General features: G+C 39.5%; 1 protein-coding gene across 9 annotated transcripts in view; it reads left to right on the forward strand.

Moving 5' to 3' along the window:
* Nucleotides 1-968: 968 nt before the first annotated feature.
* The window catches only part of LOC121525321 (latent-transforming growth factor beta-binding protein 4), a 113,985-nt gene continuing 94,824 nt past the window's right edge, over nucleotides 969-20,129 (forward strand). For 4 of the 9 annotated variants that reach the window (XM_041811273.1, XM_041811292.1, XM_041811253.1 and 1 more), the window contains exons 1-2: nucleotides 981-1,249; nucleotides 17,539-17,609. In XM_041811273.1, the coding sequence (XP_041667207.1) occupies nucleotides 1,029-1,249; nucleotides 17,539-17,609 (292 nt within the window). In that variant the 5' untranslated portion in view covers nucleotides 981-1,028. Of the gene's footprint in view, nucleotides 1,250-17,538; nucleotides 17,610-20,129 lie in introns of all 9 variants that reach the window. The other 5 variants (XM_041811235.1, XM_041811281.1, XM_041811300.1 and 2 more) reach the window with 3 other exon arrangements.

The raw sequence follows: 20,129 nt of genomic DNA on the forward strand, positions 1-20,129 counted from the left end.
ATCAACTTATGTACAACGCGAATGTGTATTTCCGCTGGAAGACTTCATAATAAAAGACCCCCCAAAATAAAAAACGTTACCTTGGAAGGGCACGGAAAAATATCAAGAAACAAAACACTAAAATACAATAAACAATGTTATAATAATAATAATAATAAAACAAACCAATAATAATAATAATAATAATAAACTAAAAAACACAGTTCTCCTCATGTACGCACAACCCTATATTATGTAGATATACTGTATAGTATGTACAGTAATACACACACACACACACACACCCACCCACACACAGTTAAAATACATTAACATGATCTATCTTTTAGGGCTGCTTGATGATGGCAAAAATGCTAATCACTCTTATTAACCGTTGTATGAATTTGTAACAATGTAATCGCATTGCAAAAATACAGAAAGAGACAAAAAACACACAAAATCAGAAAAAAACAAGGACAAGCCGAAAATGTAAATTAAATTAAAAATATATAGATTGCATAGCACTATCTATCTATCTATCTATCTATCTATCAAGTTTATTATTCAAGTATTGTAGTTTAAGAATATAAAAATATGGAGGGTGATTATTTGTATAGACATGATCATCAATAGAAAAATAAATAAATAAGGAAAATTAGCTCATAGTTACGAGATAACCATTTTAAACGAAAGAAAACTATATTGACACTTAAAACAAGACGGGTTTTATTTTGTAAAAAGACAGTCGTTCCCAAGTTCTGCTTCCTCCCACCGTGCGCTCCTATTGGCCAGTCAGATTTGCTGAGCTGCCACCCAATAGGAGTCGAGATGCGGCTGCTCTCTGCTCTGATTGGCTGCCGGCAGAGAAAGTCCAGAGGCCGGTCTGCGAGGGGTCAGTGAAGCTGGACACTCCAAATTAGCCAGAAGTTCAACAGTAACGTTGAAACGGAAGCACAAACGCAATGAAATATCAACGGTCTTAATTTGATCGCACAACTCTAGTTTGTGTATTCAGTTTGAAAATTCCCATCCCATTTTTTTAATCCAACATGCGGCTTTTCCTCTGGTTTGTTTGGACCACCTGGATTTTAACTCTTCACGCCGCGGCTCAGCATCCTCCTGCCCGGGAGGAGGGAGACGACCGGCCCCGAGAGCAGAACCAGAGGGGGAGACAGAGCTCCGGGGGACCGACGAGAACGGAGCCCAAAAAGTCGACGGCAGTGAGGGGAGCTGGGGGGAAGCTCAACGGCAAGAGGGTACCTCTGACAGGGTAAGAGATGGCACCTAACGTGGGGGCTAATTTATTTAAAACTGATTCCTGTTGTACGTTTTAATCAAATTATCATCGTTTTTACTGTGTCCAAGTGAGTTTTTTAAGAAAGGGGGCATAAAGCAGTTCAGACTGAAGTTCTGGGATAAGTTTTAATGTTTTTTAAATTAAAGTTTTTAAATAAGAAAAAACGTACCCCAGTATCAGGTGCTTCATGTACTGACTTTTACTTTAAAACCCATTTTAATTCACTTAGATAGTCAAATCATTAATGGCAGGGGCGTCTCCAGGATTTCTGTGTCCATAGGAAAGATATACACATTGGTCCCTCCACCACAGCCTCAGTCAACTCTGTATTAACACTCCTACACGAGATAAATGATCCAATGAAGCTTTAAATGAAGATTGTAAAAATGTTTGTCCTTTAACACTTTTACCATACATTTTAAGGGAACACAGCCTCTTTAAATTTGATGAATGACAGGTTAGAAAATTATCCAAAAAAATTCAAAACTAAACCAAGGCCACTCAAGAACTCAGTTGTTATTGAAGTCTTTGAACCAGTGATACTCAACGTGTGGCTCTGGAGCCACATGTGGCTCTTTTGTGATGATTTGTGGCTCTTTTATGTCTTAATTTGAAAGATTATTCCCCAGAAAACCTTAAATAATGGGAACTTTGACCTCAGAAATTATCCATCGCAAATCACATTAATCACTTTGTTTCCCACTGTTATAAAGTAGAGTTTAAGGGTCAAACTTAATTGTCAATCTCTATTTTTCTTTGTATATTTCCGTTGCCATTATTTGCAATTTATTGGTCCCTTTTAAAAAATTTTTTGCCACTCCATGCCTCCATTTCTGCTGCTTTTAGTCAATTTTTACCACTTCTTGTAGCAGTTTTTCAACCATTTTTGCCCTTTTGGCCCTTTTTCAACAGTTCAAGTCACTTCTGTCCTGCTTCTTTGCATTTTTTGCCCATTTAAGCTGCTTTTTGCCATTAAATGACCCCCCCTCTCTTTTTTCCACCTTTTCTGCCATTTTAGTGAATTTTCACTCATTTTTTGACGCTCTTTGACCACCTGCAACTCAAATTTTTGTGATTTTGCACCCATTTTTGCCACTTTTTACCCAGTTTTGTCCATTGTATGCCTATTTTGCCCCCTTTTCCCCCATTTTTGCCACTTTTTGACAATTTTTTCCCCATTTAAGCTACCTCTTGGCATTAAATACCAATTGTTTCCTATTTTTTGCCCTATTTAGCTACTTTTAAATGCTTTTTGACCATTTTAGTCACTTGTCTCTCATTTTTTTGGAATTTTTGGACCATTTTTGCTACCTTTTTCCATTTTTTAAAATTTTTATTTACTTAACCTTTGTTTAACCAGATAATTTCCATTGAGATTGAGATCTCTTTTACAAGGGCGACCTGGCCAAGAGGTCAGCAGCACCACTTTTCGCCCATTTAAGCTACCTTTTGCCATTAAATACCACTTGTTTCCTCTTTTATGCCCATTTTTGCAACTTCTTTTAGCCACTTTATCCCATTCTTGGCTTTTTCACATTTTTTTGCCCATTTAAGCTACCCTTTGCCATTAATACATAGCACTTGTTTCCTGTTTTTTTCCTTTTTTGCCATTCTTGACTGCTTTTAGCCTATTTAGTCATTTTTTCTCATTTTTATGCCACTTTTTTGCCGCTGTTGACCATTTTTGCCACCTTCACTTATTTTCATTGCCACTCTAACCCATTTTTGCCATTTTCACCGCTTAGATTGTGGCTCCTGTGAAGGCACTTTTCAACAATTTGTCTCTTTGGTTGCACAGGGTTTAGTAAAACCTGCTTTAAAGTAACACACGTGTGTGTAAAGTATTTTATCGTCATGATATCATTAAAAAGTGAATTATCGATATGGGCAGATATTAAAATTTCTGCCTGAATTTACAACTGACAAGTGCCTTAATAAAGTATTCACCCCCTTGGATGTTTTACAGTTTTTACAAATCAACCATGGTCAATTTAATTTGGATTTTTGACAAAAAAATACAAAATAATTCTTTAGTGTTAAAGTTAAAACAGATTCCTATAAAGTCATGTTAATTAGATAAAAATATTTAATTTAAATTAAGTGACTGCATAAGTATTCAACCCCTTTAAAGTGACTGATCTAATTCAACAGAAATCCAGCCAACTAGTGCCAGTAGTCTCACAACTAGTGAAATGGGGATAACCTGGGAGCAATGAATGTGTCTCAGTGATTGTAGTAGAAAGACACCTGGGTCCAGTCACTGGTTCATCAGTATTCATGGCTACCATTACACCACAAAGACAAAAGAACACTCCAAGCACCTCAGAGAAAAGGTTTTTGAAAAGTATAAGTCAGAGGATGGATATAAAAGCATTTTCAAGGCTCTGAACATCCCCCAAAGTTCAGTTAAATCCATCATGAAGAAATGAAGGAATATGTCACATGTGTAAATCTGCCTAGATCAGACCGTCCTCACAAACTGAGTGAGCGTGCAAGAAGGAGACAAGTGAGAGAGGACACCAAGACACCTATGACTACTCTGAAGGAGTTCCAAGCTTCAGCAGCTGAGATGGGAGAGACTCTGCAGACAACAACTGTTGGCCGGGTTCTTCACCAGTCAGAGCTTTATGGGAGAGTGGCAAAGAGAAAGACACTGTTGAAGAAAACTCAGATTAAATCTGGACTAGAGTTCACCAAAAGGCATGTGGGAGACTCCCTGGTCAAGAGGAAGAAAGTTCTTTCTGATGAGACCAAAATGGAGCTTTTTGACCATCAGACAAGACGCCAAACACTGACATCACCACAAACACACCATCCCCACTGTGGAGCATGGTGGTGGCAGCATCATGCTATGGGGATGCTTCTCAGCATTTTATTCAGTGAATAGAACTACAGCTTGGGAGGACATTTATTTTCCAGTAAGACAATGAGTGGAACATACAGAGAAGGCTACACAGAAATGATTTAAAGACAACAAGAGGAATGTTCTGGAGTGGCAGAGTCAAAGCCTAGACCTCAATCCAATAGAGAATTTGTGGCTGGACTTGAAAAGATCTGTTCACACCTGATCCCTGTACAGCCTGACAGAGCTTGAGCAGGGTTACAAAAAAGAATTAAGTAAAATTGCAGAGTCCAGATGTGCAAGCCTGATTCAGACCTGTGTACACACTACTGTTTTAAACTAACACTGTGTTCTTAACGGCAATGCAAGCAAGCATCAGTGACAAAATCAGCTTGGTTTCACTGATTCATGTCAAAGTGTCCTGGCAGCATGGAGGTTAGGCTGAGCAGCGCAACATTTTCCCCTGTTGCCCTGTTTCTATTTCCCTCTCTGCTGCTCTTATTAGAATGGGCACAGAACAAGTAAACATGTTGATAAGAAGGCATTTTATTAACAGAGAGAAACTGAAATTCATTATTTAGTGGATCCAGTGTGGACAGAGAGGGAGTGATGCTTTGCTATTAGGTGTCATGTAATGCTTGTGTGCAGTTGGGATTGATATGTAGGTGTTTGACTTCCTGTTTCCGGAAACCTGTAGTAATGTGGGATAACACCTGAGCCGCAGGTAACCGCAGGAGTAAGGTGATAGAGGTGAGCGGTCCCATAACCAGCTGTTATCTACCTGCATGTGTGTGTAACCAGCCATAAAACACCGGACCAATCAGCAGCTGTCAGGTGTGTCAGACTGCAGACACCTCAGGAATGTGTGAAATTCTGAGTGTGTGACCAGCCTCAAGTGCAAGTCTGACTGACAGTCAAGTGATGGATGCAGAGTCAACACAGAGCCACACTAATCCTAAACCCAGTGAACTGAGCCGCCTGATAAACTGGGAGTGAGAGTAAACAGCCGTTTAAGAGCTTAGATGTTTGAATGAATGTGTGAAAGTGGAAAAAGTTCTTGTTGACTTCAGATTGCTGTTAGACCGTCAGCACTCACAGAGTCTGGTTCTGTTTAGTGATCAGGATCCCACACATGTTGGAGTTTAAAGACCTTCAGAGGCTCGTGTTGAACCCACAGGTGAGCTCGATGTGTCGTCTAGTCAACTTGGTTGATACCTCTGTGTCGAGTCTGCGCTGTAGTGACCTGCGCCGTTACGAGGACTACATTCCTGTGTGTTGGTGCATTCACGCCACTCTGCAATACTCTGCTCAGACACTACTCAGTTTTTACACCAGTTCCCTGTCCTGTCATCACATTACCTGCATGTTTGTGTAGAGGAAATAAGGCAGAAAAGCACATCTAATCTTTGACCAGTTTATCCACTGGTTCAAACTAGGGCTGTCAATATTTATCCACAGTCCCATTCAAATTTCATTTCTTATTTTTTACAGATTTCAATTAATATTTGAATATTTATGCACATTTTTATTAATATGTATATAAAACGTTCAGTTGCTTGAATGACCGTGTAGTTACACATTTGTCCACTAGAAGGCCCTCTAAAATTACATCACAGATTGCAATGAGGAAATAATGAGCTAAAAGCAAAAGGAGTTAATGTTAATTTTTATGTACTTTTTTAGCCACCTGCATCATTTAGAGGTCTTTAACAGGTATTTTTGGTGCTGATGGTCAATTTTAAAACTAACAAAAGGGTTAGAAATTAAATGTCAAACAAAAATAAATTAAATTGCGCTGCTTACGGCGGTAATGACATCATGTTTATAATGAACAAAACACTTAAAAAATCTTGGTACTTTCTTGTCCCTACAGGAACATACACCTACCCATGGGAGAAGTAGAGTCCAAGGAGAGAGAGGAGAGACTCCAGAACAATTATAAACAGCAAAAATATTTTAAAAACACGCGGAATAGTAACTTCAGCTTTCAAATATGAATGAGTTTTTAAATACTCTAATTATATTCATTCCAACAGCCTTAGTTCAAACTAACCTTGTAGTGGAGAATTACTCTCACAGAATACTGAGTAAATCATCCCAGCACACAACTGCATGAAAACAGCTGACAGCAGCTCTGACGAAGGGAGAAAGAGGGGAGGTTTTTGGTTGTTCAGCATTTAGGTCTGCTCATCTTTTTTCTTTTTTCAGAAAATCAGAAAGAACAAACAGACAAAGCTCCCCCCCCCCCAAAAGGGATCTTTGGGGCCCCCTCTGGGGGGTCTTAGACCAGATTGGGAACCAATGCACTAGACTAGAGCAATAGTTGAGAGGGGGTCTCCAGTTTTCCTAAAACAACTAAGAATATTTTTTAAATTACACTGTTGCCACTTTACACCCTTTACACACTTTTTTTTACCCCTTTTCATCATTTTTCCCACCAATTTTAACACATTTTTTTTACTATTTAACACATATTTGTCAGTTTTAAACTCTGTCTACCACTTTTTCTGCCTGTTTTTGCCACTTCTAAACCAATTCTTGCCACTTAAGCTAAATGTTGCCTCTGTTGACCCATTATTGCCACTTTTTACCCCTTTAAACCACTTTTTACACCCAGATTTTCCCATTTATACCCAATTTCACCATTTGATATGCCAATTTTTGCTATTTTAACCAATTTCTGTTAATATCTACCTATTTTTTTCTTTCTCAATCAACCCTTTTTTGTCAGTTTATATTAATTTTTCATCTCATTTCACCAAATTTCCGCCCATTTTTGGCAATTCAAAGCCATTTCAGCCGCATCTAAACTCCTTTTTTTTACCACTATTTATGCCCATTTTTGCCACTTTTACCTTACTCAAACATCTTTCTGTTTGTATCATGTCCATTCATCAGTTGTGAAACTCAAGAGGAGCTCAGTGTGTAAAAATCAGAGTAAAAATATCAATCTTTCTCTCTAACTGCATGCTGTGCATAGCAGAAGTTCAATTTTCTGTGTATGTGAACGGGGTCAAACGGGCAAACCAGTATCCTTAAGGGTACCACATGTTCATGCATGCGCCCCTGCAATCACTTCAGGCCATTTTAGCATCTACTAACTGCACCATTAAAGACCGCAACAGGACGGCCTCATTTTCATCACCAAAATATATGAAGGAGGGAGTGCATCATCACAGTTATTGTAGATTAGATGCACTGTAGATTGTATTTCTCACAGTTCAATTATCAGTGCGCACGACGGTGCAGTGTTCACTGATGTCGCCTCACATAAAGAAGGTTCCTTGTTCAATCAGACCTTTCTGTATGGATGATCTCTCTGGGGACTCTGGCCTCCTCCCACAGTCCAAAAACATGCATGTCAGGTGAATGCAGCGATACTCAACATGTGGCTCTTTGATGTCTAAATCTGAAATATCATTCCCATAAAAAAGGAAACTTTGACCTCAGAATTATCCATTGTAATTTGTTTCTCACACTTATACAGTCAACTTTATTGTCAAACTTAATTGTCATTTTGTCTGTTTATTTCTATTGCCTTTATTTGCACATTTATGCCCTTTTTACCCTTTTTGCCACTTGAATCCCATCTTTACCCTTTTTCACCAGTTTTTGCCTCTTTTATCCGGCTTTTCACAAATTGCATTTTTTCCTTTTTTCCCATTTAAGTTGCCTCTTGCCATTACATGTCACCTTTTCCCATTTACCCCAACATATTTGCTGCTTTTTGCAAATTTTAGTCATTTTTCCCACATTTCCCCCACCTTTTTTCTGCTTTTTACCAATTTTAGTCATTTTCACTCATTTTCCCCTACCTTTTTGCCAAATGCAGTCATTTTCACCCTTTTCCCCCTACCTTTTTGCTGCTTTTTGCCAGTTTTGGTCATTTTCACCCTTTTCCCCCACCTTTTTGCTACTTTTTTTTTTCTTTACCAAATTTTAGTAATTTTTCACTCATTTTCCCCTACCTTTTTGCTGCTTTTTGCCCATTTTAATCACTTTTCATGCTTTCTTGCCACCTTTTTTTCACTTTTTTACCATTATTGCCAACATAAGCCATTTTTTTCATGTCCCACCCATTTCTGCCACTTTTCCCCACTTATTTTGTCACTATTCACCCAGTTTTTGTCATTTTTGCCATTTTACCCCCATTCCCCCATTTTTGGCCACTTTTTTGCAGCTTTTTCACCCATTTTGCCAGCCTTAACCTTTTTGTATTTCCACTTTCACCCACTTTTCACCTTAGATTGCGGCTCTTGCAAAGGTATTTTTCAACACTTTGGCTCTTGAGCAGGGTTGAGTAACACTGGGTTAATGAGAGACCCTAAATTGCCCATAGGTGTGAGTGTGAGCAGTCTCTACATTCCAGCCCTGCCTCTCACCCAGTGACAGATCAGTTCCAGCCTCCTGCAACCCTGAACTGGATAAGCGGTTCAGATAGACGAAGGATGGATCTTGTCAATAATGTGTGGTTCTTGATGATCCATGGGACTCGTGCTATCAGAAACAATGAGGGCTCTAGAACTGTGGGTCCAGGATTGTGGTCTTGAAACTACTATTACCCATTGCTGCTCTGCTCTCTTAAATTTCTGCAGTGTCCATGCCATTAATGACATCTCAAGAACACGTTTAAGGATTTTCTTCAAACTAATCATTGATATATGCACTCTGACTCAATGGAACTGAATACATATTGGAGGTAAGGGGCTAAGGTAAAAACCACCCAGCCTTTATTTTTGACCCATATTCCATCAGGCAGAAAATCCTAACAGCAGCGGTCTTTTAAGTTCTCTTTCCTGTCTGCATTTTAATGTAAATGATATAAATCTGTATTTAAAGTTGGCCATTTAAAATGTGCAGTAAAGACCGGGTTGTGTTAATCTGCTTTGTATTTATGCAGTTTAAATGAACGTGGGATCAGATTTCTTCTCTCCAAGATGGATTTGAACTCAAGTGTTAAAAGAAACAGAGGACATGAAAGTAGAGACCAACAGAGGCTCAGTGTTCCTGCAGGAGGAAGAAAGGAGGATTTTTATTTGAAGTTTAGTTGGGATTGTCGGCGAGCACAGACCACACACTGTTCAAGATAACTCTGCTGAAGCTCATATATTCCCTCAAAGTGATGTTTTAGTGAGAACAAGAGAGCTTCTGTTGAGTTTTAAACTTCACTGTATTCACAGGGTGGTTATTTTCCTCTGAGAACACGCTCAAGGTGGGAAGATTAACGGCTTTTACACAGTCATGCTGCCGTTTAAGGTTGTAATAAATGTGCAGAACCTGTTCATGATCTAAAGAGGCATTACCAGTGAAAACCAGGGGGGAAGTTTGGCTTTATTTGAAAGGAAAACTGCTTATTTGACAGCCTATCAACTGCACAGTTATGTAAATACCACCTCCTTTGGGCTCACAATCAAAGCAATAACAAAAGATGTAGAGGAGAAATATTCTGCAAAGCTCTGCTTATCTCCAAAGTCTTTGTTTAATAAAAAACTGCTCTCATTAAGGTGTATTTACCGCTCTGTAAAGCGCTGTTTTGGTTTCACTGATGAATTTCACACTGTGTGAGAAACGCTGTAAAAACAGACTTCAGTCAGGAACACTGTTGTCATACATTTAATCATTTATTACAAAAATGATCTACAGTACTCTAAAGATGCTCCCTGGATTAGTCAAGCAGCATGCTTTGACTTTCCAGGGAACGCATAGCTAGAAACCCCCATCCGTGTTTCTCACTGGTGAATCCATCTTGCAAAGCTCCTGTCTGAACCGTTTTGCCAGATGGATGTGTGAAACACATCCATCTGACATGTCAGGTTACTGCATTTAACAAAGGAAGTAGACACATGATACTGTACCAAATATCATAATTGCAACTGAAAATTGCAATATTGTCCAGTATAATTGCTATTGCATATTATTTGCAAATTGTTCAGCTCTACTCAAGAGTCAGGACTTCATTGGGTTTGGTAAAAGGGAAAATTCTTTTGCAGGAGTTTGATCTGATTGGTCCATCGACACCTCCAGGGCGCTTCACGGTGCCATGCCAGCACTGGTACATTCTTGATCTTTTCCACCCTACCACCATCGCCATCCCAGCCCTAAAAGCCCCACCACCTTTGCCCTGTATCCGAGAGAGCCTGCAGAAATGCAGATGAAATGTACACCGAGAAAGGACAGAACCTTCTGTCCGTATCTATATGGGCTTTGAATGTATAGCATAAAATTGCCTTAATGCTCTAAATGATCCCAGAATGCTTTGCAGGTAGCTTGCAACATCAAAGCACAGCTGATGGCAGCTGAGGCTTATCACAAATGCACAGCAAAAGCTGAAATGTTGATCCACCAGTGTTAGATCAACTCTGTAGAGAGTTTATTAGTCTAAGGTCTAGCAGAGTTTTCCCATCATACCCTTGGGCAGAGTGTTTAAATGTGTTTGAGATGAATTTATATCTATTTGCATGTGTTTATGTGTTGTCTGCTGAACAGTTATCCCTGCTGTGATTCCTTTGCTAATGTTTCAAGCGGATTATTGTTGTTTTTGATAAGCAACACATGTCCAACCATGAGCTCCATGAACCTCTTCAATCAGGATTTCGCACTCACCACAGCACTGAGACCGCCCTTATCAAAATAGCCAGTGACTTCCTCACAGCTGCAGATTCTAGACACATCAGCCTCCTCATTCTCCTTCACCTAACCACTGCCTTTGACACAATATCCCACACCATCCTCCTTGACCGCCTGTCTAACCCTAACCCTTGGCATCACTGGTACAGCTCTCTCCTGGTTTCACTCATATCTCTCACAAAGAAAACAGTTTGTCACCATCGGCACCTCTCACTCATCCCCCGCCCCAGTTAACCAGGGCGTGCCTCAAGGCTCTGTTCTTGGACCTCTCCTTTTCACCGTCTACATGCTTCCCCTTGGACAGATTATTCACAAACACGGTCTCAGCTTTCACTCTTATGCAGATGACACCCAACTCTATCTCAGCACCAAACCATCCACTCAGCTCCCTCCCCACTCCCTGGTAAACTGCCTCCACGACATCAAAGCCTGGATGACCTCTAACCAACTCAAACTCAACAGCAATAAAACAGAGCTCATGGTGGTGGCCCCCAAAGTGCTGCTGCAGAAGGTTGGAGATCTCATGCTCGATGTAGACGGGACCTCCATCTGTCCATCCTCCAAGGTCCGAAACCTGGGCGTCATCCTGGACTCCACCCTCTCCTTCCAGTCCCACATAAAGTCTGTCACCAAATCTGCCTTCTATCATCTCAAGAACATCTCCAGACTCCGACCATCACTCCCTGATTCTGTGGCTGAAACACTCATTCATGCTTTCATAACCTCCCGCCTGGACTACTGTAATGGAGTCCTGTCTGGAGTTCCCAGCAAAACCTGGACAGGCTTCAGTACGTCCAAAACTCTGCAGCTAGAGTTCTCACCCGCACTAGACCCTGGCAACACATCACTCCGACCCTCATTCACCTCCACTGGCTCCCTATCAAGTCCTGTACCAACTACAAAGTCCTCCTCCTCACATACAAATCTCTCCATGCTCTGGCTCCCCAGTACCTTTCTGATCTCCTCCATCCATACACACCATCCCGCAACCTTTGATCTTCAGACACCGGCCCAAAACCAAACTCCGAACCTATGGAGACAGAGCCTTCAGTGCTGCAGCTCCCACCCTCTGGAACACTCTTCCTGCAGACATTCGTAGCGCTCCATCTCTGGACATTTTCAAAAAACGTCTCAAGCACCCCCTGTTCACCACAGCCTACAGTCTTCACTAAACCAGCCCTTACACTCATCCTACCCCTCACATAGTTTGTCCATGTATATGTGTTCCTGTAAAGCATCCTTGGGTTTCTTGAAGGCGCTATATAAATTCAAGATATTATTATTATTATTATTATTATTATTATTATTTTTATTATTATTATTATTATTATTATGTTAGACACTTCTGCACCATGACTGGAGTCACATATGGCTCTTCTGTGAGGATTTGTGGCTCTTTTGTGTTTTAATTTTAAACATCACTCCCCCAGAAACCCTTAAAAAAGGGAAACTATTTTCACATTTTTTTTGCCGATTTTCACCCATTTAAGCTACCTTTAGCCACTAAATCCCACTTTTTTCTACTTTTTTCCCCCATTTTTTTGCCTCGTCCTTTTGCCAATTTTCCCATTTTTTTGCCAATCTAATCCCATTTTTGCCCCCTTTCACCATTTTTGCCAGTTTTTCACCCATTTAAGCTACCTTTTGCCATTAAATACCACTTGTCATATGTTTTTGCCCATTTTGCCACTTCTTTAAGCCTCTTTTATCCATTTTTTGCCCATTAAAGCTACCTTTTGCCATTACATACCACTTGTTTCCTACTTTTTTCCCATTTTTTTTTCACTTTCTTTTGCAAATTTTTCAAATTTTTGGCCACTTTAATCCCATTTTTTGCCACTCTTCACCCATTTAAGCTACCCTTTGCCATTAAATACCACTTGTTTCCTTTATTTTGCCCATTTTTGTCATTCTTGACTGCTTTTCCCCCATTTTAGTCACTTTTCACTCTTTTTTTGCCACTTTTGGACAGTTTTTTGCCACCGGTAATTCATTTTTTGTCACTTCTTACCCATTTTTTGCTACTTTCTGACCCTTTTCCACTTGTCCTCCTGTTTTTGCTCCTTTTTACTCATTTTTTTCTTTTTTTTGACCATTTTTGCCACCATTGACTTCTTTTTAATTGCTACTTCAAGCCCTTTTAGCCACTTTTCACCACTTAGAGCAGGGTTGACTAACACTGGTCTACAGTGAATGGTTGTGTGGGATTTTCCTCAGTGGGGGTTTCCCAGCTCTGTATTTGTTTCTGAGTCCCATCCTTGCCAGAAGAAGACACCTAACTTTGCCACAGCTGTTCAATACAAGGTGGCAGTCTTTGTTCAGTAAGAAAAGTGCATTGTTCTGTGTCAGTCATTTAAATTTTAGATATTTAAATTAGCCTATACACCTGAAGTTCAAGAACATTACTTAAAAATAAATAAGATATATTTTAAAATTAATGTAGATGTTTCAGTGTGAAATTTCTGTGTAATGTACCTTTAATATTTGTAGATTTAATAGCTTTTCATGCTCAGACACTGGCAAATGAAGGGTGCATGGTGAGGATATTGCATAAAGCCTCAGACTCACTGGCTGTATGCATGGTGCTTCAGTACTGGGTCTGTGTTATCGGTAGAGCTGTGTTTGGACACAGTACTGGTCTCGGTGTGGTAATGTGAGTGTCAGTGGGTGAATTGGGGCCTCCTCTGCAGCTACAATAAGACCAGCTCACTGTGAATAATGATTAAATCCTCTGCAGAGAGACGCTGTCCACATTTAACAAACACACCCCTCTCTCGCCCCCTTTCAATTCAGCAAATATTAATCTGATCAGGGAACGAGGTTTCCTGTGAAATCTTTAGGTCGGCTAATCCAGTTCTGTCTCAAAAGGTCAAAAGTGTTTATTCAAAATGGACTGAAATACAAAATACACTGTAGGTTAAGTGTAACAGCAGCTTCAAGCCAGAACGGGATGATTTCTTTTTAATGTTCATTTTATTATTGGACCAAGGCGTGGTTTCATAATCCTGCAACCTTTGCCGTCATTCTGGGATTCCAGGGGTTGTTATAACAATGACTGCAGACTGAAGGATTGGATGCCTAACCCAATCACAGCAGCGAAGTCTGATATACTGTAGCAGTTAGCTAGCTCCAGGTATGTAGTTAAACATAAAACAGAAATGTATGTGTTTTCACTAGACGTAGTTAAATGCAAATAGTTATTATTTAACCCAAATTCACCCACAGCTTTTCTTACCAGCCTCCTCATTAAAACTGTGTGGAGTCAGAGGGAGTTGATGTGTAAACTTAGCATGAAATCTATCCAGTTTCTACACCACTTATCCCACTCAGGGTCACGGGGGGGGGGGGGGGGCTGGAGCCAATCCCAGCTGTCACTGGGCGAGAGGCAAGGTACATCCTGGACTAGCAATGTCAGTCCCAGGGCTGACATATAGAGACAAACAACCTGGCACACTCACACTTAGTTGAAATGTTGCACCCAAAGCTGTGACAAATTAGCTTTTGCTCAAGCGATTTAGTCATCTTTAGGTAAAACCAGTAAGGTCATGTATGGTGTTTCCATCCACAAACTTCTGTATGCAATTAAAGTTTTTAGAATAAACCTGACTGAAACACTGTGAATTCTTGAAAAGATTTTAAGGCCAATAGGAGGTGAATAAGTTGGCAAATCAATTAAAGAAAGGTGCATCGTTTTGCAATGGAAATATGTATACTTGATATTGTTATAATATCCCTGCTGGCAGATATGAAAATCTTTGCCAATATATCAGCTGTAAATGTCAGCCTATATCTGATGTAAATACTTAAATCAACCTAAATCAGGTAAATGTCAGCTAACAATGTCAATATTTGTCTGTTCTTGTAAAAAATATCCACCAATATCATCTATAAAGATCTGCCTAAATTGGCTGTAAACATATGCTTATTTTGGCTCTTAATATTGTCCTATATTGGCTGTAAATATTGGTCTATAATAATTCTTAATATTGACCTATGTTGGCCTTAAATACTGGCCTATACTGGCTGTAAATATTGTTCACTTACTGTAAATTTCGGCTTTTATAGTCTTTATTGGCAGTAAATTTTGAGCTATATTAGCTGTAAATATCTGCCCATATCCACGCTGAATATTGTTCTACATTAGCTGTATATATCTGCCTATATTGGCCCCAAAACTGACGTATATTGTCTGTAAATATTGGTCTGTATTTGCTAAAACTGTTGGTCTATATCAGCTGTAAACATCTGCCTTTATTGGCTCTGAATAGTTTTTATAAATTAGCTGTGAATATCTGCTAATATTGGCTGTAATATCTGTCTTGATTGCCCTAAAATATTGGTCTATATTGGCCAGTATTTTAGGCCAATCAAGACAGATATTTACAACCATAAAGGCAGGTATTATTGGCCATAAATACCTGCCTTTATTGGCTGTAAACATTGGTCTTGATTGGCCTAAAATAATGGCCTTGATTGGCCAATAATACCTGCCTTTATGGCTGTACTTGTCTTTCTTATTGGCTGTAAACATTGGTCTTGATTGGCCTAAAATAATGGCCTGTTTTGGCTGTAAATATTGGTCAATATTTGCGGTAAATGTTGGCCTATATCACCTCTAAATATTATCTTCATATACCAATAAGTTTGTGGAGTTCAGATCAGACAATCTGACGAGGTCAGCCGAAGTGATTTTCTTTGTTCTTTCGTATCCCTTAAATTTAATTTAAGGGGCTGAAGTTTTAGGTCTGAACTACATTAAAGTTGTGGTATCCACGCTGGTATAGCTTAAATGAATTAGTAAACATCTGCATCTCTGCTAAAGCCTGGCTAATCCTGTTTGTTATAAGGTGAATTAACTGATGGGCATTTTAGTCAACAGTGATGTGATCATGGATTAACAAAGCTGTCCTCAAACACTGTCTGAGTGGTTGTGATTGACCCCAGCTAAGTAATATTTAATAAAATGTGTCTTAACAGAGATAGACCAGTCTTTTAATCTGCTGATGAAACTTTAAGTTATTACAGATTTTCACAGATCAGCTGCTAAGCTTCTACTTTACAGTTAAACAAACACTTCCTGTTACACTCATCTGTGAGGTCACTGTAATCGGAGGCAGAGGGGGTGTTGATCTAGTATTGATCTGCTAATTGACTACTTTTCCCAGAGGGCCGATGGGCAATGAGCCTGCATGATTAAAAAAGTCCAACACTCAGAACGATCCAAAGAGCTGCTCCGTAACTGGAAACAGATTCAGGACTTTCTTTTAGAAGTAAGGGGGCCTTTTGACAAAAATACAAACGATCTTTAAATCATCTCCAGATGGTCACAGCGTTTGTTTTTAACACAGAGCTGAGAGCCCAGAAAACATCCTCACCAACATGTTTATTTCCTCACATGGACACTAGGAGACGCTGACGCATCAACACCCTCAGAGCACTGTTGTAGGAATTGTTTTTACTAGGGGCGCCCTGATTGAGTGTAAAACAATCATATTAATAAAATTTGTGATCAACACATCAGAAAGAGTGCTTGGAGGAACTGATCTGACCACCTGGTTAATACTCTGGTGTCTGAGGCTGAGAGAAACACCATGTGTGCTGTAGTAACAAACTTTACTTCCTGAAGCATTAGAAATTATGTGACAGTGGGCAGATGCCAACGGATAGTTTCTAAGGGAACTAAATGACAAGATGATCTTCCATGTCTGTGTTTATGGATGGATGGTTTTCCTTTGTAGGTATGGCCACCTAAAAACATGGGGGGTAAATTAAGAGTATGAACAAAATGGATGACATATGGCTGCTAACCACCGCTTGGAGGACTGTATCTTGATAATAACAGAGCCCTGGCTGTTTAGACCTAGCCGTGGAGCTAGTAGGCCGCACCATATACAGAGTAGACCAGACTCCAGTAAGACTAGAGGTCAATGCTGGCTCTCCCTTCCCTCCCCTTAAAGACATCTACCACAGTCATCTCCACAAGTGGGCCTTCAGGATCCTGATGGATCCCTCACACCCTGGACACTGTTCAGCATCACCCACACAAAGCTGCTGTACCAAGCATCTTTCTTGCAGCTGCCTTGCTCCCTCGCCAGCAGGATGGATGACGTGGGGATGCGGGTTTCTGACCACGTTTGGACAAATGTTTGCTGCTACATAGGAGACTGCCAAATGAAATTTTGTTGTATTTTTGCTATGCAATGACAATGAATGATCTATCTATATTCAGCCCTTACTGGTTAGATTTCTACCAGTCCCACTACCACAGAATCACCCCATCCTCTTTACTTTGCCCCTTTGTGTGCTCTCTCTGTGTGAGAAATTCTCATCTCAAGGAATACAGACATCATATTTTTGAACAGTAATGCACATATTACTCCACAATTAACAAATCTGTTTTCCTTAAGTTTATTTTTTGGGCTTTTTGCCTTCATTCAGACAGGACAGCTGAAGAGAGACAGGGGATATGAGGAGATAGAGCAGCAACAAACAGTGCCAAGACCAGGAATAGATCCTGAGACCAGTGTGACGAGGACTACGGCATCTGTCTGTGGGCACCTACTGTAACTGAGCTAGACCAGCACCATGAAATTAACAAAATTAGTAAAACAACAAAGTAGAAAATGAATTTATATAAAGTAGATCCTGGGATTTTTTTTTCAGTCATGAAGATATAGTGAGATATTCCTTTTAATTGGTGACATTATCTTTTTGTCTGTATTTGTATGTATTGATAAATGATTAACACTCTCTCTCTCTCTCTCTGTCTCTCTCTCTTGCTCTCTCTCTGCAGTCCTCATGTCTGTGGCGGTCGCTGTTGTACCGGATGGACTCTGGACTCTAAAACCAAACGATGCACCAAACGTGAGTCAGACTTCATGGTCATTTTTGGTCTGTTTTTTAGACTCTGGTGTAAACAGGGTCCCTTAAGATCCTATAAAAGTCTCAAAAAGTCTATATTTACTCATAAGAGGTCCTGACACTGACCCAGGTGCCCAAACACTCTGTCAAACTGAAACTTTAGTTATACATTTTCATGAATGCTTATTTCTTTGGCGGTTTATGATATTTACTTGCAGTACAATGCTCACACATTTAGAATCCGGGAACAACAAAAGGGGGTGGAGAGGGTGAGAAAAAGCATCTGAAAGAAAATTTGGCTACAAGATAAAGAACTGATGGCAGGGGTGGTTATGGAGCAACTTGCAAGGCAAGTATGGTATTATTTTTCCATGTTTGAGTCTTAAAAGTTTTAAATTAGATTTTAAAAACTGTTCAGCAATGCTGGCAGAGCACCTGAGTACATTAACTCTAACACTGCACTTTAAAACAAACATAAAAAATGGCACTCTACCCTGACATTTCCATCCTTTATGTTCATTTATTTGACAGGAATAGAAATAAAATTCCTCCTTAAGCATATGCCGGGTATGTAGGTCTTCAGCACATCTGTATTTTTCATCGCTGATCCATTGCAGCCGTGGCGTTGTAGTGAAACAGCTGCAGCTTCCTGCTGCAGATATTAAACAGAAAACTTCTGTTTCTCCTCAATAAAACTCACCTGGAGTCCAGAAACATGAGCTCTGCTCTGCTGGCAAATTCATCCCTCATGTTCTTTTATACTTTTGAACAAAATCCACAATAAAAATATCATTAATAAAAGTTTGAAGGGCTGTATGTGCAGGGACTGAGTTGTGTTATAAACGTCTTTTTTAAATCAACAAATAAAATGGCTGATTTAAAGAATATGCTATTACTTGTTTTGAATATTCAATAAAAATGGTTCACTCAAAGATAAAGTCGAAGGACCAGATTACCCCGATAAAATCTGTATGGAGGATGAACTACAACTCCCAGAATCCATTGCTGTTCAGACATCCAGTCAGGGAGCTTCAGACTGTGGCTGATGGTGGAAGCTTATAAATTTAGATTATTAGGGCAGCAGAAAGCTTGAAATGATATCCTCTAATACTTTCTACTTCAATAAGATGAAAGTTCTTCATTTTTGTTGACATAATGCTGAAAAGAGGACCTTCCTTTCAAAATAAAATGAACAAATAAGGTTGTCAGAAAATTAGCAATTAACCATTACATAATCATGTTTGAAATATTCTTAAATGGCATTTTAAAACAAGTTTTTAAGTCCACATTGACAATGAAATAAGTAAATGAAATGAAGCAAAGAGATGTATTTATGATGATGACTCTTGTTTAACCCTTTGAGACCTATACTTTTTTAACCATTGTGTCTCTCCTGGTCTTTTTGTCTTAAAAAGCATGTAAAACATCAATCCTGTGGTGCACAGCTTGAAATATCCTTTTTTTCAGGACAACCTCGGCTTTAAGAATATGTGTGCTGCAGTAATGTCACTGAAATAAAAAAAAAACTTTTTGGACTCTAAGGACAAAAGAAAAGACAAACAGAAATTAAATACTTTTCATGTAAACAAACACAGTAAAACAAATAAAGACTAAGGGTTTGTTTGCACAGACCTGCTCTCCCATCTCTTTGGAACCAAAGAGTGGAAAAATACTTGTGACAAAGAGTCTAAAGATTATTCACATTTTCACAGAAAAGTCCTTGCGCTTTTAGGAATTTGAGTCATTATGAAAGCAGTTCCTGTCTGCAGAGACTCTGAAGGACACGTCACGGCCTCTCTGTGTCTCTTTCTCTCTATTTTGAGTCATTCAGGCGCTGCTACAATTTTTAAGTCTGCACATGCACTGTTCGGCAAAGCATGACTTGAGGACAAAACGGCCTGCCATTGGTTGTCACAGCCCAGGCAAAATGCATTCTGGGATACAAACAGACAGTATGGCAACTATACTAGCTGCTAGCAGCAGGAAACGATCAAAACTGGATTATAAATGGATAGAAGGACGTTCAGTATCGGATTTGCTGTGTGCATTTAATCTTTCAAGACCCCAGAAAGTCATCCAGGTTCCAGACTTGCTAGAAAATGTTCTGTAAGAGCTACAAAGGTATGGATAGCGTCATTAGAATGGCACAACAGAGAGCTTTCAGAGGAAAAAACAAGCAAGTGGCCATGATTTAGGGTTCTAATGTTATTTGTTATTGTTCTATACAGCAACGTCAGTTCCTGAGGGTTATTTTTTTTTTATTTAGTGCTGGAGCTACTTGCAGTGCACTGGAATCTCTATTATTGCAAACCAGTAAGGCCACTTTTAACGCCTTTTCTTTCACATATGTAAAAATAATCACTGAAACCAAACGATTCGTTTGTTTTCTTGGGGGAAATAGAAAGGTATGGAGTCTAGTTTTTATAATACACAAGAGGATTTGAACCACCGACATCTTTTTTGACGTGCCGCTTTTTCAAATTCTAACAAAACAAAGGCAGAATTCTGACTGAGGCACAACTT

This window comes from Cheilinus undulatus, linkage group 2 (assembly GCF_018320785.1).
Source record: "Cheilinus undulatus linkage group 2, ASM1832078v1, whole genome shotgun sequence".
Classification (NCBI taxonomy): Eukaryota; Metazoa; Chordata; class Actinopteri; order Labriformes; family Labridae; genus Cheilinus; species Cheilinus undulatus.